Source organism: Drosophila bipectinata, chromosome 3L (assembly GCF_030179905.1).
Source record: "Drosophila bipectinata strain 14024-0381.07 chromosome 3L, DbipHiC1v2, whole genome shotgun sequence".
NCBI lineage: Eukaryota > Metazoa > Arthropoda > Insecta > Diptera > Drosophilidae > Drosophila > Drosophila bipectinata.
In genome coordinates this window covers 6,387,883-6,413,551 of record NC_091738.1, presented here as the reverse complement: position 1 = coordinate 6,413,551, position 25,669 = coordinate 6,387,883, and the positions used below count along the sequence as shown (strand labels likewise).

At 38.3% G+C, this 25,669-nt stretch overlaps 3 protein-coding genes across 4 annotated transcripts in view; 1 reads left to right on the top strand and 2 right to left on the bottom strand.

Moving 5' to 3' along the window:
- Eip74EF (Ecdysone-induced protein E74) overlaps positions 1–14,713 on the bottom strand; it is a 57,532-nt gene extending 42,819 nt beyond the window's left edge. The window contains exon 1 of the mRNA XM_017245830.3: positions 14,014–14,713. The gene's annotated coding sequence lies outside the window, so the exon portion shown is untranslated. The remainder of the gene's footprint in view (positions 1–14,013) is intronic.
- Positions 14,714–15,061: 348 nt separating this feature from the next.
- On the bottom strand, positions 15,062–16,288 carry Vps60 (vacuolar protein sorting 60). The gene is made up of 5 exons (XM_017245781.3): positions 16,107–16,288; positions 15,895–16,046; positions 15,666–15,831; positions 15,374–15,604; positions 15,062–15,305 (listed from the first exon to the last, which is right to left on the bottom strand). The coding sequence occupies exons 1-5, from the start codon at positions 16,173–16,175 to the stop codon at positions 15,243–15,245; spliced, it is 681 nt and encodes a 226-aa protein (XP_017101270.1). The 5' UTR covers positions 16,176–16,288; the 3' UTR covers positions 15,062–15,242.
- Positions 16,289–16,531: 243 nt separating this feature from the next.
- On the top strand, positions 16,532–25,184 carry anchor (integral membrane protein GPR155 homolog anchor). Of its 2 annotated transcripts, none has more exons than XM_017246034.3 (13): positions 16,532–17,277; positions 20,737–21,026; positions 21,156–21,295; positions 21,358–21,689; positions 21,755–21,920; positions 21,987–22,226; positions 22,292–22,483; positions 22,544–22,697; positions 22,978–23,046; positions 23,128–23,488; positions 23,551–23,925; positions 23,985–24,110; positions 24,433–25,184. In XM_017246034.3, exons 1-13 carry the CDS (start codon positions 17,081–17,083, stop codon positions 24,632–24,634), a joined length of 2,844 nt encoding a protein of 947 aa, XP_017101523.2. In that variant the 5' UTR covers positions 16,532–17,080; the 3' UTR covers positions 24,635–25,184. The 2 variants fall into 2 exon arrangements, with proteins under 2 accessions (XP_017101523.2, XP_017101522.2); XM_017246033.3 differs by having other exon boundaries at positions 22,978–23,070.
- The last annotated feature ends 485 nt before the right edge of the window (positions 25,185–25,669 follow it).

The window sequence follows — 25,669 nt, the reverse complement described above, 5'->3', positions numbered from 1 at the left end:
GCTCCCAATGCGTGTCGACGTCGCGTTTTGTGGTGATGGTGTGTGTGCGTGAAGAACATAAGCGAGTCGTGCTTAAAAAGCAACAAAAATAAAAACAACAACCATATGCTATTTTTCATTGAACAAAATATTATTAACGTTCCGCTCAAGATCGCAAGTTTTTGCCAGTTATTTAGTTTTTTTAGCAAAAAGTTAGCCACATATGGTGACTATTTATCTATCTATTTATTTATTTATTTTTGTTCGAGTTAAGATACTTCCGATACAGGTGGAAAAGCTTTTCCAGCTATTTGGTTTTATGTTTCGAGACAAGCTTTGAATTCAAATAGAGTTAGACTGTTACTTATGTTAAAAGTTTTCAAGGTCACTGCTTGCATTCGAATTAAGAATAATATTTTCAAATAAATTTTACAATATTTGTAAGTTAAATAATAGTATTTTTCCTTGACGAAACAATAAATTAAGAGTGATTTTTTATTAGTCACAATTTGATAAGCAAATTAGCAAATGGGCAATTTTTAACCTTAGTTTTTGCTTTACATTTTGTGCTCATTTTCCGTTGTAACCACAAAATGGTATTGTTGTTGTTTTTGCTTTTAGCCGTGTGACCTTCTTCTCTAAATCTGCTTCTTCTTCTACTACTACTACAGCTACTATTTCTATTTTACTGTTTTTGTTGCTATTCCGATTCAAGTTTAAGGTCGTCGCTTTGGGGGTCTAGACTGTAGACAGTCGCTAATGCCGCACTAATGGCCGCAGCGTAGGGTGTTTGTTGTTGTTTTTACAGCAGGTAGCACCCACAGCCCACCACCCCCCTCTAGCACCAACGAGCCACCCTGCCCAAGGGCGTAACGAATGTTGTTGTAATCGTCGTGTATGCGTCTCGTCTATCACCCTCCTGCTCTCTCTCATTTGTTATTTTATTTTAGTTATTATTTTAGTTTGTTTTTTTTTTGTCTGAGGTATTTATATTTATGTACTTAAAGATAGATTTGTTATGCTTTTTGTTGTTTCTACCCATGCAGTCTGCCTATAAATTCGGTTAAGTTCGATTTTAGTTGCATGGTCCACGTATGTGGAAAAAAAAAAGCCATTCAATTAGTTAATGCGCCCCATTATGTGTGACTAATTTGCATTGGGGTAATAATATTGCTAAAACGTTAGTTGAAATTACTGAAAAATATAACTGGGTCAGGGCTGGATGCTAGCCATTCCTCAGAAACTCCCAAAAACATGTGTTTCCTCAACCACATTACCCATACGCCATGTTGGCCCATTGAAATATTTTGATTCTTAAATATTTGTTAATTGATTGGGCATTGTTTTTTTGGATTCAAAACTGTGGCCGCCAATTACCAAATTATTATCATCATTATGATTATGAGCGAGAATTTATTTGATCTTCGGTCCACCACGGCGTATGCGCAATATTTATGTTAACTGCTTCTGATGGCTTCATTGTTACATAAAGAAGGTTAGCCCTGGGAAACTATTGGCCATGAGACACTCTTATATAAACCATACTAAAATTCTTGATGGCTTACACAAAAAAAAATAATAATTAAGGAAGAAAACATAACAAAGAAGAAACAAAAAAATTAATTCTAATTAAATTAACAAAATAAACATAAAGAACAGCAAACAAAAAAAATGTTAAATGGAAAAATTATTCCGCCACAGCCATAAAAAGTGCGATCAAGAAATAACAGAGACACACGAGACACCATCCATTATGCATAATGGGACAATAGAGATGGCGATTCTGAGTCTAAAGTGCGAATGTGAATGTGAATGTGGATGCGAAGGAAAAGTTGAGTCAGGCCTTCGTTTGATCTTGTTGTCCCACTGCAGTAGAGCCATTGTTCTATGCTCCAACTGTAAATGCGATATAAAATATTACAGAACTGGGTTGGAGGTCAACAAAAGCATAATCCTTTCAAAATATGTACCTCTTAACTATTGCATCAATTATAGTTCTAATTATAAGTTCTCTTGATTGTAATTTATAGTTGGGTGTTTATCTTAAAATGCATCACATTTTGTTAAATAATAAAATTAATTAGCCAGCATACCTCCCAAGCAAGAGTATTAAAATATTAAAAACACGAAAAAGAAGAACAGAAGAAACTAATAGTCAAGCACTACTAAGCAAAGACACAAAAAAAAAAAAAAAAGAGGTATGTGTATATCTTACTACGAAAATTGATGTGTGTTTGTATGTATGTATGTATGGCTCAACGTGCCCCAGCAGACTGCATGTGCCAGAGTGTGTGTGAATAAAATACGCAACCTTCAAAAAAATCTAACAAAGCAAACTTGTTCAATAGTCATATGCGTATCAGGAAGTCAACATTTCAAGGATTGACTCATTGAAAAAGTCGAATGCGAATGCGAATGCGACGACAACAAAAACAAGTTAGTCGCTGGCTCACACATACTATCATAACCCACACATACTCGTGCTCGTACTACAGTTGCATTAGAAAACTTTTGAGAAGCGCGCCCGGCAAAATGCAATGCAAAAAAAACCAACAACAATACACACACACACACATATGGAGATCACTTGCAATTGCATTTGGAACCCATGCTCTCTCTCTCTCAATGGCTCTCTTAATGGCGAAGCTTTTTCTTGCATGTGTGGGTGTTTGCTCTTGAAACTTTTCTCTTCTGCCGCTGCACTTCTCTTCCGAAAAACACTCTCTTTAGGCTCGGCATTGCTTGCTCTGATTTCATTCAAATTGTTTAACGCAAAAGTGCAAATACCGCTTGTTTATGCGGTTGATGTTTGTTTTTGTTGCTACTCCAGCCGCAGATTTTACTTTTCATTGTGGGGAAATTACTCACAAAAAAGATTTTACAATTTGTGAGGTAATTTCTTGCAAAGGGCAAGGAACTGCAATTTGGCGGGCAAATCCAGCAAGCTGATCTATAAGTGGGATTTCATTATTTTCAAAGTAAAAGCTTCAAAAATAGCTATAAAATTAAATAACATAATAACTAAGGAAGTGGTTTCAAAAACTATTAGCCAAGTCTATAAAATTAGCCAATATTAAGTGGAAAATTTATAAAGTTTAGTTGGTCAATAACAGTAAATTATTTAAATATTTTTATAAGAATGCTTAAAAATTAAAGCCATTCCAGAGTCAACATTTATAAATCCTTCAGATAAGAAGACCATTCCTGACCTCAGTTTAGCGTTCAAAGGCCCGAAAACGCCAAAAAACCTTCACTCTCGGCAGGTTCATTTCAGTTCAGATTCAAGGCACTAACCTGGCCAAAAAGCCCAACTACACTACACTTCTGTCAATAACGATTAACTCCTTAACGCACAAAAGGAAAACAGAGAAGCAAGTAAAAATACAAAAATAAAAAACAAAAAATAATAATAATAAATGAAACAAAACAAAAACCCGAAAAGCTTTTTCGGGCTTCAGACTTGAATTGAAATTCGCGGCGTTGTCGATCGCAATGGAAGGTCGTTGCATTAAAGAGTTTAATGACCAAGGAAACTTTTTCCGAAATATGAAACAAAAGCGAGCGCAGCAACAACAACTAGACGCTGCTGCGTAAACTGCAGCAGCAACGGCAGCTGAAGCAGAGGCAGAGGCAGAAACTTGGGCGCAGAGGCAGCAGCGCCCACAACTTACTTACGCCTCCAGCGTACTCCTTTCATGGCAACAACACTTGGGAAAGGTCAACGAACAACATTGCCTCGTCGGTCAAAAGCAGAGTTCACACGAACGGCCAGAGAGAGATAGGTGGCGCGAGAGCGAGCAAGAGGGAGTGAGTGAGTGGGTGCACTGGGCGAAAATATAAGCAATTTTTTGGGGGGAGTTTATTTTGGGCTCATTTTAAATTATAAAGTACATTTAGCTTCAAGGCCTCTAATATTTTCAATTTCAAGTTCAAGTGGAAGATAAATGTAACATTTTATTAAAAATTACGTATACGACCTGTATGCTAAAAAGGGTATTTCATATTTGTAAACCTTTCTCTCTGTGTAAGTGAGAAAGATACAGCCGGAGAAGCGCAGCATCCGCGAATTTTGGTTTTGCTTTTGCTTTCGCATCGAGTGGAGTGAAATGGGTGAGTGAGAGATCCGAGTGAAATGAGGATCGAGAGTGACTCCAAAAAAGAGTTAGCCCCCCCAGTCTGATTCACCAAAAAACTGGGCAATTAATAATTTATTAATTGTTAGTCACTTTCGAGCTATTTTCACGCCAACAAACGTAACAAGGCAGCAACGAAGCTTACGCCCACGCCAGCGCCGGCGTTTGCGTCGAAGGCAACGCAAGCTGAGACGCCGCATCGCCAGTGGCGACGTCACCGTTTGCATTCATTCACTTTTTTTTCAGCCATTCGAGAGATCAACGCACTTTGTGTTGATCCCACGAAACAATTTGCCGTTTAATGCACCCAAAAAAAAAAAAAATCAAGAGCACCAAGCACCAGCAACAAGAAATGCAATGCAGCGAAAATTATTCCGTTTTATTGGGTAACTTTTATGGGGAATTTCACTTTTAATTAAAAAAAACACAAAAAAAAACCAAAAACTTAACATAAAAAATTCAAAACAAATATTTAGCCATAGCTTGAGTCTTGGATAATCCAAATTGGGGGATTAGTAATTTAAATGAAACCAAAACCAGCAGATTCACTTGCATTTTGACGGCGTCAGCAGCGACGCCAACTGCGCAGCGGCTGCAATGCAGCTGAGACTGCCGCTGCGACTGCAGTGCAGCCCAAGCAAGTTTTGTCACCGATAGCAGAAAGAAAAAAAATACAGAAATAAATAAAAATAAGAGATATAAAGCCAACGAAAGTTGCGGGCTAAGACATTGAAAAAATTCGACGTTGTCGCTGCCGAAAAACAAAAAGGCCCCCAACATGGAAAATTGCAATGCTGCCTGTGGAGAAGATAAACCCGAACCCGAACCCGAAAATAAATCGAAATCGCACCGGATCGGGGTAAGGGTAAATGTGTCGGCCAAATTCCTTGGCCATGGGATTGAGGATTCCAGCTCCAGACCTGGCCAAGATGCCTTATGCCTCTCGGACCTGGCCAAGAGGCATCGAAGTCGCCATTGCCAGGCACCAGGCCCGGGTACTAAACCCGTTTGAAAGTTGCAACTGTCGATAGGACACTGGAGGAGGGGTGGGGCAGGGTGCTGGGATGCATCGAATGCAATGCATATCTTGTTGTTGTTGGATTTTGGAAATTATGGATTACCTCAGGAGAATGAAGGCGAAGAAATGGATGGCTCATTTTGAAACGGTCAAAAGGGCTTGGCCCAGTTGGGTCAAAGATCAGAGAGGAGAAGGTCTTTTTCGAATGTATTGGAAAGTATATCTTATAGAAAGTAAATTTGGCATTAAATGACTTCATTAATGACTATCAAAAAAATTCAATAAATATTTTATTTTATAGCTTCTTTTTTGATTAATTCTTAATTGAATTTTAGCTTAGGCTTTAGGTTTTAATCTTGAATAAATATTTTTGTTTATAATGGAAATTTTCAAGATTAAATCTTAAGATTTTGCTTAGGGCTTCTACTGTTTTAAAACATGCACAGTTTTTTGAAATTTCTCAAATGTTTATCCTATTATTGCCTGATTCTTTAACTATTTTGTATATATCTTAAAACTTCATATCGACAGAGAAAGATGTCCATAAATATTTTATTTTTCTTAGACTTCTATCATATTACTTAACTAATCCTTTTTAAATTTCGAATCCTTTCCAAATTAAAGTTCATGATGCATTTTTTTTTTGAAGCTCCAAAGGGAAAGTGCAACTGATTCTGATCTGCATTTCTTCGAGCGGAAAAGAAAAGAAGATGAAAACGTTTATTTTTTGTACATATTTTTTCAGCATTGGCCAAAAAACAAAAGCGAATCCGAATATCTGAATGCAGAAGAACAAAAACAAAAACAACAACGAAAACGAGAAGAAAACATTTCTCATTGAAATTGAATGCAGCGACGCAAATAAACATGGGGCACCCGGGGGGCGAAAGAGAAGGCGCGATGGGAGGCAGTGGCAGAGGCAGCGGCAGCGAGTGCAAGCTAAAGCCAAACATTTGAAGATGCGCCATAAAACCAGCCAACAGCAGCTTCGCTTCTTGTCCTGCCCCATGCCCCCTGCCCCTGCTACAGGCAACAAACTGCAAACTAACCTAACCATGCCCATTCGCAACATGCCAGGCAACATTAGAAAACTGCAACAACGCCGGCAGAGGCCGTAGCAGAAGCAGCAGCAGCAACTGCAGTAGATGCAGTCGACGTAGCAGCAAACAGCAACTAAACTAAAGCGAAAGAAGCGAATGAACCAAGCGACTGCACGGTGGTAGAGTTTAAAGAAATATGTAAAAAAAATAGTGAGAAATAAAGTTTATATTTTGATATTTAAAATTTTGTTAAAATATATTTTTAAACTTCTTTTTTAAGGATGATTTTTTGAGGATGAGGATAAGTCTAAAAAAAGTCTTTGGAAAGGATTATAATCTTATATCCATAAAGGTCTTCTTTAAAGATGAACTAACTCAAAACCCCATTTAAATAATAATATAATTCATATATTATGAATATATTCCTTCTTTTAAACCTTCTAATAAAATAATAAACTATTCTTTAATATAAACATCCACCAAAGTCATAAATATCCACTGTGCCTTTGCTGCAGCGTCAGCGTCGCCGTCGACAGCGAGTGTATGCATCAAAAAACAGACAGTAAATCTGATTGTTTGGGGTAATTGAACTTTCTTAAGAAATTGCGACATGTACACTTTGAAAGGCTCTGGATTTGCGAGCAGCGGCAGTAAGGCAGAGCTGCAACATCGGCCCAACAGCAGCAGCAGCAGAAGCGACGACGCAGCAGCAGAAGCAGCAGCAGCACCAACTGCGGCGGAGGCAGCACACAAATGTACGCCAATGACCGAGTTCGGGTGAAAGACCTTCGATAACCATCGTCATCAGCAGTGCAGTTGCAAAGACTCTGCTGCTGGCAACATCATTATCATCATTAACGAGTGGAGTGAAATACACGAACAAAATTTCGGGTTTATTTGCGGTAACACACATATGTATATTTTAAGGAGAATGTATTTAATTGTTCATTCTGTCTGCAAATTGTTCTTCAAAAATGATAATTGTTTTAAAAAGTTCATAGTCCTTTCAATTTCATAATATTTGGAAATTGGAATTCGCAAGCAAAACATACACATATTTTTCCGCAGTGCAATGTGGAGTAACGTGCTCTGCTGCGGTTTTTGCTCTCTGCGGTAGTCAATGCACTAGCCCCAACAATAACAACAAAACAAAAACAAAGCCGGAGAGAGAACGAGCGCCAAGGGAGCAGCGTATAATTCATTGAACTAAATTTAGCTGCTTCTGGCTCTCTTTCACTGTCACTCTCTCCAGAGCACTCTCTTTTGCTTTGGCGCAAAAAGCGCGGGAGTTGTTGCTGCCTCATTTTTTGCTTTAGCATTTTTTTTTTTTTGTTCCTCTAAGCTTGTGTGTGTGTGTGCATTTCGAGGTGCATTGCAAGACCTCAACTAAGGCTAAACGGCGAGTGTTGTTTTTATTTTATTCGCGCGCGTGCGTTAGTGTGTGCCTGTGTGTGTGTGTGTGTGTGTATGACTGCCGCATTTGGGGGCTATTGAGATAGGCACTACTAACGCCGCTCAAACTGTAAACCTTGGCTGCCTAGTGCGGCACGTGTTTACAGTTGGTGATGCATTCGATTCTAGAGTGCAGCTAAAACTGCATCAATGCAACTGTAAATCGTATGAGCTATTAAGCTTACTAATGTTGTTTTTTTTCCGGCTCAGGGCAGCGCCGAAGGACAATCCGGCTTTGGATTGTCAAGATCCTTGATATGGGTGGGGGTTTATCAAATAGGAAGGGAGTTTTTAAAAGATTAAGTCAATAAATAGAGTAATAATTGGATTAGGTAGGTCTGTTTACCTTCATTGTAGCTTCATTGTACAACACTGCGTATGAGTAAAATCAAAACTAATGTGTTCAAAATTAATAAAATAATTGATATTCATTTAAGTTACACTATTTAAGTTTACTTTGTTTAAAATAATCTTTTTAGTAAGCTCCATTTTATTAAAAAGAAACCTACACTGCGTATGAGTAATAAAATTAAGTAATTTTAAAAGTAATGTAATTGGTATTAATATGAAAAATTCTAATAAATTGTTAAGACTTGGTAAAAATTTGAGAAAAATTCTTTTAAATTAATTCTTTAAAAATAGTTTTAACTTATTTCAAGCAAACCTACACTGCGTATGAGTAATAAAATTAAAAATAAATTAAAAAATGAGGTAAATAATTGTTATTTATTTTAATTCTACACTTCAAATTTATTAAATTTATCAAAAATCTTAAAACAACATCAAAATCTTAACAACAACATCGTTCTCTTTTTTTTAAACCTACAGGGCGTATGGGTTATTTATTTAATCATTTCAAAAATATTACTTTATATGAATAAAAAGACAATTTCTTAGACTGGATCTTAGTATATTTAGTTATAGATATGATCTTGCATCGTTAGAAGTAAAAAAATTAAAAGTTATGAGACAAGGGTGAGCCAAGGAAACACTGCGTATGAGTGATAAAATCGCTAGCTTCATGGTTTTTGCCCCTGCCCCTGAATATGAGTTATACTTTTTTAGAGTTTAAAAGCTACTTATGGTTCTTAGCTTGTACCTTGACGTAGCTTGATTTAGTAAGGTTTTTTTTATTGAAGATATTCTTTCTATTACATATAAGAAAGCAAAGATAAGAGTATCAATCAATAGAGCAAAACAATAATAATAGAATTGTTATCTGGCCTTGCACTTGCAACGTGGCTGTACCCACGGCTATATCTTAATAATCGACTAGGCCTGAACATTCCCGACCAGGCCAAGACGGTATAGGGTTTTTTGTTGTTTTTGTTCCGGCGGTTAAGTGAAGTGAATGTACGGCGGCGGCGTCAATGCACGCTCTGCGTCCACGTCGGCCGCGGCGTCGAGAATGACGCGGAGGCAATGTCACTGATCCTGGCGTTGACCTCTGCCGGAGGTCTCTCCCTTTCTCTTTCACACCCACAACAGTATGGTTCGGCTCTTGATTTTGGAGATACACGAATATACAGACATACATACAGTATATTGGTTTCTTTCGGCAATGACTTGGACATTTTTCGGTTTCGTTTTCGAGCCTGATTTTCGGTTCTACGCGGCAGTGGCTTAGCTCATGTTATTTAATTATTATGCTCGAAGCTTTTTTTTTTGGGCAAGGTCATTGAAAACCGTGTTGGTTTCGCTCAGGCACTTCTCTTGCGCTGCTTCTACTCATTCGGTCTTAATCAAGGTGAGTCACCTTGGCCTTATTTTCGAGCAGCGCACTCTTTGCCTGCCAGTATCTGTATCCGTGAGCGCCAGAGTGTGTGTGCATGTCTCACTCACGCATTGCCAAAAAAAGCTATCTCTCTCACGACGTCGAAGGCAAAGGCAAAGGCAAAAGAGGGAGAGGAAGAACGTAAACGACGCGACTCAACTGTTGCTGCCTTCGCTGCTGCTGCTGCTGCTGGCATTGTGGAAGGTCATGATTTTCGGCAGTTGTATGGGTGAGCGTAGCGTTGGACTTGACTTGCTGGCATTTGCCTGCCTTTCTGCCATTCTTCCATTCTGCCGCCTTTGCCGCTACAATCTGAATCTGAACCCAAAACCGCATTTGATTTCCTTGCCGTGCGATATGGCGAGCTTTTTTTCAGAAGTTAAGGTGAGATACTTTGTACCCTTACTTTAACTTGGTGACGAATTATAGGGTAATTCTTAAGAGAGAAATTACCCATATTAAGCTAAGATAAAGGGCCATAACCATAAGATAACACTATTTTTACTATTTTTAGGATAGGATACGAAAAATTAAAAAAAATATAGAACATATTTGTAAATAAACCAAAATTATATTATAATTTTTAAAACAGTATTTTCATGCAATTTTAGTTCTTTTCTAGTCTTTTCTAGTGGTTTTCCATTCTTTTTCTAGTCTTATGATAAAGTATAATATTATATTATAAAATATAGTATTTAAAGCATTATCTTAAAAACTTCCTTTTTTGTTTATAATAGTATTCAAATATTATTCAAATTATCCACTTAAACACCTTCCCTTTAACAAAAACAAAAAACCACTCTGACTAATTTTAATGCAGGGTACCTCTCATTCGTTTAACCCAAAATAGTCACTGGCCATATTTCATTGTTGGTTGACTTTTTGATTAATCTTTAGATACTATTTGCTGGCTTTTGGGCACGTGCCCCAGTGAACAGCACAGCACTCGGTATAAGCCCTTGCCATTTTAGGCCTATGAGGTAAAATGTTTGTCATGGCTACGTTTTATCTTTCGTGCCTCTCGAGCCAAGCCAAATGCATAATTAAAAAATCATACACTCATATGTATATAGAGATATTGTATCTCAGTATCTGAACTGAGCCACCACGATTCGGACTTGCACTTGGCCTTGCCGATTCGAACGCTCCGTTTTGTGCGGCTCTCGCCTTGAACCTCAATGTGCCGAATTGTGTGTTGTGGGGGCAGCGATACAGAGATGGCAAAGTTTGGGTTTGAGTTGAGCCAGCAGTATGTGCTTTTGGCTGGGTTTTTCGTAAATGTTTTGTTGAACTTGCCGCAAACAATAACAAAAACCAGCAGCAGCACACGGCGGCGGTAGAATGCCAAGAAAACAACGTAGTGCCCAAAAATACAAAAAAAAACTACGCGGTCGCAGACCCACCGAAAACCAAACGTGACTTAAGGTTAAGCAGCATATGTGTTCTGGTATTGGTCTGGTTCTGTGTGTATGTGTGTGTGTGGAAGTGCAGGTGTATGGGTGCGAGCTCACATTGACTTCATTGGCACGAAGCATCTGCTGGGGGATTTTATTCGTTTAGTGCTTCTTATGCTTCATACATATTTTAATATCAGGCACATAACTTTTAGAACTAGTTTTTGGCCCGAACCCCATTCGACCTCCAACCCTTTTTTTCCCCCAAGGCTGCTCCCCCCCACCCTGACAAATATTTCAACAATTGTCTATGGCATCGAGTGGATTTCTTTTGATTTTCCAAAGGTTGCCTCTGTTGTTTGTTGGTTTGTTCTGTTTGGGCTGTTGTGTTTATCAAGTATACGCCGTGGTGGCCGCTTATCAGCCGAACGTTAAGATCACGGAATGCCGGTTCTCAGGCTTAGCCAGAACACTTTGACAGTCGATCGGCCCGATTGCCACTTTGGCCAAGTTTTATGGCTGCGGATTTTGAAGGTGATAGTTTTAAGCGATCCATAAATCAACCTGATGCATGGGGCCTGGAAGTGGATCTGGAATGAGGAAGTGTCACATTCCCAGAAATAGAGTTTTGGTATTATGCCTTAACTTTATGGCCGGGAGCATAGCTTAGAAATGTGTGACAAGGTTGAGGCAGGAGATAAGTAAAGGATAGTCAGGAAAATGGGAAAAACAACTGATATAGTTTAGCTTCCTGTTTACAATTCTTTGCAGGTATTTAGTTATTTATTTATTTTAAAGGGATTATATATTCTTCTTGTACATTCTTTAGAATAGAGTTAGGGTTAGCAAGGAAATTAAGTAATAGTTTTGGTTCTTCTGGGACTCCAAAAATAGACACAATTCTTTATTAACCCACATGGCGTATACTTAATATTAGTAAACGCTTCAATGGATATTGTTTTTTTAGTGTTCAGCGGTTAGTTAGAACATAAATGATTAAAATAGTTTAAATCTGTAAATCGTAATTTAAATTAAGATTTTTTTAAATATTTAATAAAGGTATAGAGGTATAGAGGTGGTATGATATTAAAAATATAGGCTGCAAACTTATGTTTAATTTAATAATTTTTTAAATATATATAATTTGGACCTTATTTATTATTGAAATGGATATGGCATGCCCTATGATCCTTTTCATAGGATCTTCAATAAGGACATTTAATTCAAAATTCTTAATTAAATATTTAAAAACGGATGTTAGAAACAAAAGACCCTCCCTAGAAGCACCCAAAAAAGAACAATATATACAACAACTACAATATTATGAAAAGTGAGTACTCGCGTTGAACGAATAGTATCAAATACATGTGCATATGTGCGAGCATAGACAATACTTAGTATATATTTTGAATGGTGCGCTTTGTATTGGCCTCCGAATGTGTCTAGAGCTTCAATAGCAGGCCAGGGTCATGCGACATGGGAGGAAAAACTGAACTGACGCGAAACTGAGCGAACTCGGGCGATTTGATGGTTGTGTTTGTATGTATGTGTTTGTGAATTGTATCTGTGTGTCTATTGATATTTGAGGTAGTTGATGGTGTGCGAGTACTGTGTACGTAGTGCCCGTTATCGGAAGAAAACGCCAAAAGCTCGCGTTCATTGCCTTTGCAAACGTTTTTGACTCTGATTCTCTCTCGCTCATTTTATCGCTATTACCCGTCTCTTTCTCTTGGTGTCCCACCCTCTCTTTCAGTTGAAGTGTTAGAATAGTGATATTTTATTTAGTTGATATTTTCACTACCAAAAACCATATCAAAAATGGTTATCTGATGGGAAGCATTCCAGAAAAAAAGCGTTGTCGAAGGAGAATCCCTACACAGAGCAAAATTATTAAGTCTTTTGTTTATTTATTTTTAATTTGAAACTGTCAAATTCATTAAAGTTTCTAGCTATTTTATGGTTTAGTTAAAATTATAGTTATTTTTTAAAAGTCTTTATAATCTTTTTTTCTGTGTATTTTTAGAAGAGAGCTCTACTTTCTTATCGACAAGGGGCTCAGGGCTATCGGGTTTGTTCCTCTTGCCTTTTTTTTTGTGAACTTTGCCAGCTTGTTTTGGTTTTATTTTTGGGGAAATGGGAATATGGGCCTGTTTGGTGAGGTTGGTCAGGAATTCTATAGCTCTCTGTTTGTGGACGAAATGTGGCCTACGGCAGAGGGCCAGGCCAAAAAGCCAGCAGGGCTCTTGGGTCAAGCGGCGTTATTTATGACCCTCTGGGAAGGCCGATCATTCCGGCTTTGACTTGCAAATTTTTATCAACTTTTATTGTAGTCATTTTTCAGTTTGATTTGTGGCTAGGCTAACCAATGTGGCCAAAATGAAACTGATTGACATGTTGCGGCTATGAAAACATCCAACGGAATAGAAAAAAAATATAAAATTTCGATTCAAGCAAATATTATGAATTGCTGATGTTGGCAGACCCATTGATCGTGTCTTTACTTTGTATCGAATTCTGTTAATTGGCTGAAACCAAAACTGAACTCTTAACTGGGCCAGCGCATGGGCTGTGAAATTCTAGAAGCGCAACACCAAAATTCTTGCTAAATGGAAATTCAGCGGGTTTATAAATATTTTTTCATAAATTTGGGGATTAGTCATAAATCAATTGGAAAGCATAAACCAAAAATAGATACTAATTTATATTAATTTATGCAATTTCTATTTATAATTTAATCAATAATCGAATCTATAAATTCGCGCATTTTCTTTAAAAACTTGTCAAATACTCGAAATGTTAAACAAAGAAAAGCTTTTAGTAGAATATCTATATTATATTTTACGGCATTCATTTACACAACTAATTTATAAATTTATCTATTTTAAAACTAAAAAAAAACAAACACATTAGTATTTTCCAGAAGACCATCTAAACGAAATACTTTGCCTACGTAAGCTCTTCTATCCTGATCTTAGACATCTACGAATTTCCAATATTTTCCTGAACTTTCAAGTACTTGCACATACATGTATGTAGAGACATACATATATGCGTATATATGCAATCTATGTGCACCGATGACGAAATGAAAAAAGCTTTTTCGCGTTATTTGCTTCCTGCATTCGAGGCGAATGCAACTCCGCCGCCATCGCCAAAGCAACACTGCGTATGAGTGATCTGCTGACCAAAAAAAAATGAAACAGTTCTACTTTACGGAACTTACCATCTTAAACAGAAGTAATCCAATTGGAGATATATCCATTATGTTTCAGCAGCAGTAGAAAAAAAACTTTTTACTGTTTTAAGTTTTTTTTTTTAATATTAAAAATTTTATTTTTCACAAAGCGTAGACAGCAAAAAGGGCTGTCTGTTTAAAAAGTTTGTTTTGTAAATATTTTTTTCAAGATAAACTTTGAGGCACTTTGGGGGCGTGGTCAAGGGTCGGGCGGGTGGAAACTACCCTTTCTTTATGGAAATCTTAATTACTTAATTGACATTTTGCACATAATTTTGAGGCCACTTCGACTCCGAGATTTGAGCCTCGGATCAGAACTTTTTGTAACGCATTTTTTTATGGTTTAAAAACGTTTAAGCAACGATCGAGGATTGCACTTTTGGTGGTGGGGGGGGGTTCGAACTATTCGCCGCAGCAAATTGTTTAATTAGCGATGCGGCGGCGACAAAACGCGACGACGACCGCGACGACGGTGGGCGGGACAGGGCGGTACGACGCTGCAGTTACAGTTACGTTAGAAAAATTGATTTTTTGTTGTTGCTTTTTGTTTTGAATTTTTTTTTTTTTTTTGTATTATTGTGTTTGAAAAGCGAAGGTTTTCCGCTTCGAGTTTCTTTTTGGTTTTTGTATTTTCAGCGGGAATTTGCGACTGTCCGTTACAACAGTCAAAAGATATCTAAACAGCGAACGCTTTATTTTTGCACACAGGCAGCGCACTGCACTGAGTCTCGCTCACCCACACCACACCATATCGCACACAGATACTATTCGCGGCGGCAGAGAAACACGCGCCGCGCTCAAGTTCATACTCTGAACTTCAAAGCTCAAAGTTACCTTCATGCACTGACAGTGAGAGAGCAAGAGCGAACCCCAAAAGCAAAGAGAGAATGTGTGTGGGGCTAAGAGAGATTCAAATGCTCCTATACCGCATGCAGCAGTGGAAGAGAGCCTCAAGGGGATAATGTTGACAGGAATTTCGGGAGAATTAAATTTAATTCAAAATTTTTACTATTTCTAATTAATAAAAATAAAATAATTAACCATAACTTCACTTCACTATAAATTTTAGCGAGTTCTTTATTGAACAAAACAAATGCTTACAAAAGTGATACTTGATAGGCTATCTTTCATGGATCCATTACACATAAAATATACAAAGCGTGCCCGAAGTTCAACAAAAAAGCCGAAAGGAAACCTGAGAGCTGGAACCTCCTTGCCTATGTGGTCTTCAATGAAGTGGGAATCTTGGGCAAACCAAATTCGTCTGTTTCAATGGTGCTCTGCAAAGAAAAACAAAAGAGTTTAATCTTATGGACACACAAAAAAATGAGAGTAATTATACATTTACCTTGCCAGGTATAATGCTATCGGCACCCGGTTCCTTATCTGGTGCATTTGGAGCCTTGACAACGTCATCCAAATAACTGGAGTCATCGTCCAAGGCGATCTCATCGCCCAGGGCATCCAACTCTGCCTGCAGGTCGTCGTCATCCACCTCCGGCATGCCGTAAGTGCGTCCAAGGACCTCTTGAACCTCGTCAGCTTGTTCGAGCATATCGGCCATGTCATCATGAATATCCTTAAGAATAAAAATTAAACGTTTTATTTGTAGAAATAATATAAACCTCGATCTGACTCACCTCGATCTGGTCAATGTTGATCTTTTTGTATTCGCTCTTCATTTGCTTGACGCCATCCTTCATAGCCGCAACGGTGGCCTGAGTATCCTTAAGGGATTGCGCCGCATAGTTTGCCTGTTCCATGTTGAAGGATTGATTGCGCAGAGATTCCGCCTGCTGTTCGTAGCTGTGTGGTACACATAGAACATTATTGATAGGGAGGGGGTGCGCCAAGAGGTCTTTGACTTACGCTTTCTTTTGTTTCAAAACCCTAAGGGCCTTTTGTTTCACTGAGTTTTTGGCCGGACCTTCACGCATTTTGGACATTTGCTCGCGATATTTGCGCAGCTCTGTCTCGAGCTTAGCAATCTTTTCCTCGATATTGGTGGCTCGGGCGTCAACCTAATTGGAAGTTGTAAATTGAGTTCAGATTTGTTTTTCCATTGAATTTTCGCTGCTTACCCCAGCTATGCAATCGTTGATGCTTGGGCCAGGCTCCTTGGGCTTTCCGCGACCGAAAAGGCGATTCATTTTTGGATAGTTTGCTGGTAAAAACAAGGAAATTGGAAAAAAGACCAGCCTTTTTCGTAAATTTCGTTTTAATATTTTGTTTGATGACTAATTTTCTTCTTCTTTTCCACTACAGAAATCAGCTGTTGAGCTTCGTTTACCAACACTGATGTAAAACTAAAGTATTTTTTTGGTATTTTTAAATTTGGTATTTAATAAATGCGTTGCCTTGGTCTCACCAAAACCTGCAAAATCTTATTTAAGCAGCTGAGCGAATGAAAAAAAAAGTCTTATAATATTTTACGAACCGGGTGCATGGAATTATACGTGTTTCGAGAGTACAGCGATAATGTGACCGAAATGGAAAGCTTTTGTATTAGCCACTAAAAAATAAATAAATCAAAAAACAAAGTTGATTAATCTGAGAATGCATAACAGAATTGGCTTAAACGCGATTTCGCGAGTGCCTTAAACTATTTTAAAAATACCCCGAAAACGAAGCTCTGCGAGGGAGCTTAAAAGTCTATTAATTAATTGTTTACTAATTAAGCAATATGCGATTAGTTAAAAGTGCCGCGGATGTATGTTAAATAAATGAAATGCACGCAAAGCGAGGGCGTTGTGGTTTTTTCCTTTTGAGCACAAAAAGCCATTGCTAAAAATACCCAACAAAATAAACGAAAATACAAAAACAATTTGGCAAAGCAATGCCAACAAAACTGCGTAAATAAGGAAAACATAGATACAGTAAATAAAGCGAAATAAATTAGCAAAAACTCGAATTTGCGAAAAGCCAATAATCCAACAGCTGGCCCTTTGACGTCACAGCCGCTCAGCTGATTCGTGACGTGCGCGCCATGACGTACAAAGCCGCCCACTAATAGAAGCATCCACCACCCACACCCCCACACAACCCGTAATCCTCGATGGATAGCTCTATGTTTTATGCCAAGGATCAAATGGCTTCGAGCACGGAGGCCAATGTCGTGGCCCATACCTTGGCATCGGTTAATGCCAGTGGTGGTGTTACTTCCACGATTTCGCCACGCGTCGAAGATGGCGGCGTCTCCATGAACAATTTCTACCCTGCGCTGGTACAGTGCTTTGGTATCATCATTTGTGGGTTAGTTGATATCATATATTCCACTTTATTCCATTAAGTTTGCCCACGCATCCTCCTGGTTGGGAGATAAGATTACCAAATCGATATTCCCCTATTTGCTGTTGGCCTTCACCCTTTAAAGCCCCTCTTTTTATAGGAGTTTGTTTGGATTTGGGTACAGGGAAACACCCCTAAAGGCTATTTGTGGTTATTTTTAGGGGGTGATCTTGAAAAAAGTTGCTTAAATTCGCAAAAAAGGCAAAGAACTCGTAAGGAAGTTAAGACATAAATGGGTAAACCTTTTTAAGAATATAGTACTTTCTAATATGTACAAGGCCATTAACATATATAGACCAAAACATTGCAAAAATAAACAAATCAGATACTAACATATGTATCTTCCTCTTTTCCCTTGACCTCGTGACCTCAAAGTATCTAACAAGGTCTTTTCAAAATAGCAAAGGTCATTGATCGAACAAAGATTGTTTTCTCAAAGAAAACAATAATAAAGACTGACAATTTAGTATCAAAATTCAATAAAATTAATAATATTTGCCTAGAATATTTACAAAAATATAGAATTCTGATAATATTTGATTATGAGACTTTTGAATTAGCACATCCCGCCCCATCGGTTCAAACTCTGCTGTTGCTCACCCACCTTTATCTTAGGCTCTATTATTATCACTTAGTGGGTACGTGCTGCTTGGGAAAGTGGTCTGTGCCGTACAGTGACCACCACTTGTGCCGGTCATTGTCTGGATTTTAATTTCTTTGATTTGATTTCCCCCACTTATCGAGTGCCACTTGTATTTTATAATAAAAACAGAAACTGTTGTCTCATCTGTGGCTGTGCGTACGCTCTTTAATTGATTTGTTTGCTAGTCCAAACAATATTTACAATTATCTTTAATCGGTTGAATTAGTTAGGTAATATTTATAGAACGGGACTTGAATGGGGTTTGGGATGATTGGACAAAATAATTGAAATTTATAAGAAAGCTTAATGGTTTTTGCTGGTAATCTTAAGCTTTAAAATCTCAAGAACTTTAATATAATTGTAATTCTTAAAGCACTTAATTTTATGCTTAACTTTTATTGGTTTTTTTAAAAGCCTTTTGAAAACTTTCCAATTAGTCATGAAACTGAAGATCCGATAATGATCCGATCACCAGCCACCTGCAAAAATACTCTGTTTCGGCTATGCAAAAAAAAAGGGAATTTCTTTACTTCCGTTAGTTGAATAATCACCCAGTGTTGGCCGAGACTATTATTAAAAATTATAATTAAAAGCACTTTCATAAATCTGAACCAATTCCCAGTGCTGGCAGCAATTTTCCCAGGAAATTGCCGTAAAGCTTCCATTAAATTTGATAACAATTTAGTGGAAAAGTCGAAATACAAAAAAAATTGCTTAATAACAATAGAGCGGTGTTTATTAAGGGAGCGGCGGCATATCCATACATATGCAAATCTTTCAATCTTGATGTATGCATCTGAGCCGAAACCTAATTGCCGTTGCCAGTGAGCAAATAATCGAAAGTAAAACGTTTAGAGAGTGTGAATAAAAAAAATCATAAAAAAAAAAAAACACTGGGAGAATAAGCGAGACAATTACTGAAATGACCTTGCTAAAACTGTGTTTAGCATTAAGCTTGTAAACAATATCGACCAGCTACACCTGAGGCAATATTGCAACAGTACTTGTATGGATTATGTAACCGCAATTACCGATTTGTCTACCGACCACTGCCAATTACAGACGATATATGCATGCCCAGACCAAGAGCTACACTTGCTAGGTGTATGTTTTTGTAAAGATCCACCTTCGCCAACTGTTCAATCAAACTAAATTACAGATCCCAACGATTCGAACTCGGAATAATACAAAGCCGGGTGTACTTTTATAAATTACTTAACAATTTTCTCGCGCCGGACGTTGGCATTTGACATTTAGAACTTTGTGCCGGAAACTAAAGATACCCTGTATTTTCAACTTGATTTATTTTATTTTAATCGAATTTTTTTTATTATAATATAAAATATATTTAAATAATAAATTAAAAACACCTTTTGTTACAAATGAATCCCCTAAACCAATTAAACACCTTTGCTAATTAAGAGGTAACACAAAGATGCATATCACATTTAATTTTAAGGGGGTCTTGAAAGGCAATTAAATTTTATTTTACGACTGCTATCAGATTCAAATTATATTTAATCACTTTGTTGTATTATTCGATCAACCTGCTATAAGTATGTAGATCTTAAGGTGCTGGCTTGTGCGGCCTGATAAGGCTTACAAGCTGGGACCGCAGCTGGTTCTGCCGGCTTATAGAAATAATAAATGCATTTGTCTCATGTCCGAACACACAAAAAGGTAAACAGACTTAATCTAGACACTCACAGCTGTTTTCTTTGTTGGATTCTGGACAAGTGAGTTGCCTAACAAGTCGAGTTACAGAATTTCATGAATTTCAGTTCCGATTGGGGCACGTGGTGTGATTATTACTAGGCCCCACTAGGTCTACCATTTATGATTTATGTTTTTTTATTCAAAAACCATTTTAGCTTTGTTCCTCTTGACTAACTTTGTAGAACACTTGTTTTGCTCCACCTGATAAATGAGTAAATAGGAAAATATTGTAGAACTTTTTGTTTTGTTTACCTTTGCTGTTTTATAAGATGGTATGACGTTGAAAAAAAAAACACCTGCCAGACTAAAGTCTTGGGTTTTAAGTCTGTGATCTGAGAGGTACTATATCTTTGTCTCAAAAGTTTAAGATTTATTTCATTTTTCTAAATAAACTACTGACTATCTACAATCTTACGTACAAGCAAATATTTATTGATAATTTTCACAAGCCCCTCACATTCCACACTGAAAGCTTTCCCACACCATCTTCTGACTCACCAAGTTCCTACACCCAAGAACTGTCTTCAGGTGATAAGTGATGATGCTTCAGGTACTTCCCTACAATAAAATCCAAAACATCTTACACAAATCAAGTGCATCTGGATTGAGTCACCGCAGCCCAAGAGAGAGGTCACCAAACTAGTCCGACTCCAGACTGGAATCTGGGAGGGGAAGTACTCCCTACTCCAGTTTATCAGACAACCCGACAGACACAAGTTTAATTAATATGTCTCGGCGACTGTGACTGAAATACAAATACTCGTTGAAAAATAAAAAACGTTTACAAATCTTTGTTAGCCAAGAGCCGAAACCGAAATAAAACTGGTTTACGAGGGGGATCACGTGTGGATCTGGTGTTTATTTATTTAATTTATTTTTTTCTGTTTTTTTGTTGCCGAGTACATGCAAGTACATTAAATCGAGAGTTTCCGTGTTTCCGGCGAAATAATTTGCATTGAAAAACCATTTAAGGCCCCTTCGGAATTGGGGGTGTGCCCGGCCACGCCTTTACAAGCCAATCACTTGAAATAAATGCTCTAATTTCGAAAAAATCCCTGTCACAGATACATCGCCGGACGCTTTAAGATCATCAGCAATGCGGAAACCAAGGGACTGGGCACTTTCGTGGGCACCTTCGCCCTGCCCTCGCTGATCTTCCTGTCGCTGGTGGAGCTCAACTGGAGTGCTGTGAACTGGAGCTTCCTGCTGGCCATGTTGGTGTCCAAGGCGGTGGTCTTCTTCGCCGTTCTGATCATCTCCTTGCTGGTGGCTAGGCCTCTGAACTATGCTCGTGGCGGTCTGATGGCCATTTTTTGCACTCAGAGTAATGACTTTGCCATTGGTTATCCTATAGGTGGGTATATTTTAAAATTTATAAAATATATTAATATTTTAAATATAACTTAACTCTTTAAGCATATAGCTTTAAGCCTTTCACACCTGAGAAGCTCTTCCTATAATAATTTCTCTGATATATTCACAGTCATGGCTCTGTACAAAGATATTCATCCGGAATATGCATCATACCTCTACCTAATGGCCCCCATATCGCTTGCAATTTTAAATCCCATAGGTTTAGTCCTCATGGAAATCTCAAAGATTGTTAAGAACAAAGAAGAAGTGGTTAGTATTTCAAGATATTACATTTTAAACCCAACCAAAACTCATAATACTACTCCCTACAGAACCGTAATCCACCGCTGTGTCCAGAAACCTGCCCGGCGGAACAAATGTCTAAACGGAATCGATGCTTCGGAGATCGTTCCATTCTTGTTTTCAACACCATTGTGGCCTTGTTCTTCAATCCCTTGCTACTGATGACCCTCTTGGGAGTAGGTGGAGGCTTTCTGTTTCCTACTGGCCTCCCGGAGATGGTGTCTAGTACTTTGCGCACGCTCGGCCAGAGCTTCTCAGCCACGGCTTTGTTTTTGCTGGGCTTGAAGATAGTTGGAGGTGCTGGAGCGGAAAAAAAGAGCACTGGATTCTTGCTGCCTGGTGTGCTTATTTTGGTGAAAATGTGAGTTTTATTTTACACATATTAGACTTATTTTTTTTTAATAATTTATATATTTATTCTTATAGATTGGTGCTACCTCTGGTTATCCGTCAGACTGTCAACATCATGCAGTCTGGCCAGAACTTCAATGACACCACCGAACTGAGCACTTTCGGCTTTCTCTACGGTACCTTTCCAGCTGCCCCCGGCGCTTTTGTGATTGCCACTCAGTACAACATGGAGGTTGAATTGGTAATTTGAATGAAAGTCCCCCACTGTCGCATCTATTAATTGTATATTCTCCGACTGTTTACTTAGGTGGCTCGCAGCATGGTTTTCTGCACTTTCATCTCGGCTCCTCTGATGTTTATATCCGCAAAAATGATATCGTTGACAAATTTGAAGCCTCTGGATTACCTGCACGAGCTAGATGCCTTTTCATTCGACATTAGCGTGGCTGGTGCGGCGGCCTGTTGCTGTATGTTGGTGCTGTTGATTGTTACCAAGCGCTTCAAGAGAATGCCGCAAAGAATTACCTTCTGTCTGGTGCTGTCGCAGGTGAGATATCTTAATGGTAGTATCTTTAGGCACTATTTTAAATAATCTTTTATATTCCCTTTCAGCTAATGTGCTGCATAGGCGTCATACTGTGGTCTAAAATGGAGCACGTCCATCAATGGCCATTGTATTTCCAATTTTTCCTCTTCAATATTGGCACTTATAGCACCCGTTTGTGGACAGGTCTTTTGGCCATTTCGCTACTCTTCCTGCAGTGTCGTAGTCTGTGTTTTGTGCTTAAAATGTGGCCCTATATGGTAGGTCTATCAACATATAATCCTAATTAATTAATCCTTAATTTAATTAAACCTACTTAGCTGGTCTTTGCCTGGGGAGTTCCGGCCATTATATCAGGCCTCTTGGTGGCTTTCGATTCAAATGTTATGTCGGGGGAGAAACACAATCCCAGTTTCCAATATGGAAATGCCCAAGCAGCCATTTCAGTGTTTATGCTCGTCATGTGTTTCATAGGTACGTAAAGGAATATATTTTAAAATCAATAACGCATTCCTACAATGATGACAGAAAAGAGTATATTGAAAAGTTATTTAAAACCAAGCAGATCTTTGGATTGGGCTTGGAAATCGTTACAAATTCAAGGCTCCAACCCTCTCTTTCGAGGAGAAAAAGGTCTGTCAGGTTACAAAATGATTCCCTCAAAGTTTTCAATCTGATAAAGCTCCTTATAGAATTTCCATACCTTTGGCTATGTATATATTAAAATATTCTGTATTTTTATTTTATTTTTTAGTAACCGTGGGCTGCCTGGTGCTACATCAGCGTTACAAGAAACGCTATGAAAAATACATGACCTATTCACGTGAGTTGTCCAACCCCGAGTCGGGTAGGTACCTGATCTTCCAGTGGGACGTATAAATTTAAATGTCAAATCTCTAAACAGAATCATCCGATCTGCATTCGACCATATCCACAACGAACCTGCTGGGCCACACGGATCATGCCTCGATTAGACAAAGTGTTCGCACGGCTTCCTACTCCTCCTCTTCCGATGACGACGAAATGATTCCTACAGCTGCTGGAATGCCAGCCACTAGGGCTAGCGTTACTGGATCAGGATCTGGTGGTGGTTGTGGTTCTGGCAATGGGGCTTGTTGCTCGGGTGGGGATAGGGTGACCACTCCATCAACAACCAGTACTGCGGTGGTGGACATAGAGGATCTGATGAATCGCGCAAGACAACGCAGCAATGCCACGATTAGCAAAGATTTGGACAAGATTGAAAGTGCTCCGGCCAATGAAGAGTAGGTTTACCAATTATCCTTACTGATATATATATTCTTAACTATTATTTTTTGTCTTTCAGAATTCGCAATCAGATGTGCGGCAGTTCTTTCAACTGCGGACCGAGTACCTCGCGTCAAAGCTGCCAGACGATCATAGAACGCTACGAGGACCAAACTAGACGTGGTCTGGAGCCTCTGGAGCAGACTACCGACTCTGATGAGCATCAAACCCTCAAGCACACCGTGCTGCTAATCATACTACTGTGCTCCATGTTTGTCGGCCTGGCAGTGTCCATCTGGACCCTTGTCATGGAGGGAATGTCGGGAATATATTTGGAACTGAGTTTCCTCGATGCTTTCCTCAACTTTGGACAGGGATTAATCGTGTTGGCCGTATTCATAACCGATATGGGAGAACTGTTAATGCCGGTAGTCAGGCTTTGGCGCAAGATATGGTAAGTTTGTAGGATTTTCTTTCATGTTTTCAAGACTACTAGACACTCTCTCCCTACAGGTATGGAGCCAATGTGGTTAGCCTGCCCCACTGGTCCAATCTTCGGCCAGAAACCAAGCATATTTGCGAGCAGTTCCGTAATCATCACTTGGAGAATTGCAAAAAGGATATTGCAAAGGATAGAAGGTGGGTAGTACTTTCAGAATTTAGTCCTATTTTAGCTTAGAAGTATGAGGCAGAGTTTAATTTAAAATTTTAGTTTTTAAAGACCCCTTTCTGATTTAAAAACTTAATTTCTAAAACCTTGATTTAAACTAGAACTTTAAGCCGCAATAGGAGTGATATTTTTTAATTAAAATATTTATATAAAAATAATGTAAGTATGGGAGTTAGATTATTTGAGTATCTTTGCATTTTTTAAAGCTTTATATTTCGCTTTTTATTATTTTTAATATCCTAAACTAAAGTTTAATATTTTTATAACTAATTTCATTGTCTATTTCCGCAGATGGCGCATTCGAGTATATCGCAAGGTATTCTATGGCAGCGAGTTCGTCAGCTGGCTCATCGAGGTGGGCTTGTCCAAGGATCGCCTGGAGGCCGTCCACTACGCCAGGCACCTGGTCGATGGCAGGGTCCTGCGGCACATCAACAATGTATACCACTTCGAGGACAAGCTGCTGCTCTACAATTTCTGCAGTCGCATCTAGGAGCGCACCAGCGTTTAATGCCAAGATGAAGCAACTACGCCAAATTTAGTTTGATTTCCTGTTTAGTTTTTCATATGTTTTGTATGTAATTTTGACTGCTGTGATTGTTCGCCAAACAAAAACACACTCTCACACAAGACAGCCGATTGTGTGTGGGTGCGGAGGCGAAGGCGAGTGGGAGGATGAGCTAGTGAAATTGTTTATACTGTCCAAGTAATTTGCTTGGCAAACGAAAAAAGTTTATTTTTTGTAAATGTTTATTACTAAGTAGTTGACTCAGCCATCAGCTTGAGCTTTATATAGTGCAATATAGAAATACTGAATGTAATCGATGCAGAAAGTTACCTAAATACGCTACACTATTACTTTAAACTTTAAACTCTTAACAAAATGATGTGTCACAACTTAATAGAAAACTGTGCATAAAACGTTTCTGGGAGGCCAGAGCTGTAAACGAATAAATTTGTATAAATACCCGTAGGATAGTATACACTCATGAATAAATATATATATGCATATATACCTCTGGCCGTAAGGCCTACAGATCAAAGCACTCGATTTTAATCTCTCGGTTTTCTTTATTTATTTGATAGCTTTTGTATTTTCAGATATTCTTGAAGTTTGCGCTACTGGATTATATTTGTTATATTAAATAAAAGTATCCTCTAAGTTTTTAAATCTAAGAGCTGTAAGTTGTCGATAACTAAAGCTCTCTGCCTCATATAATGCGTCAAGGCGCATGTGACAATTGCATTTGGATCTCATGCGATGAAACCCCTTTTCTGTGGCTACAAAGTCACCAATATTCCACAACTGCATCATTGCATCATCATTTGTACTTCATTAACCATAAATATGAGTGTGTTCAGAATCGTTTTTCGAACCGGACTCTGGCTCAGATTTGATTTTGAAAGCGAGTCGATCGATCCACCCGAAAGCGTCGCGGGTTACCACTTTAAATTAAATAATAATTATTATTATCAGTACTGTTAATAAATTCCTAATGGAATGAAATAAAATAATTCCAATTAGGAA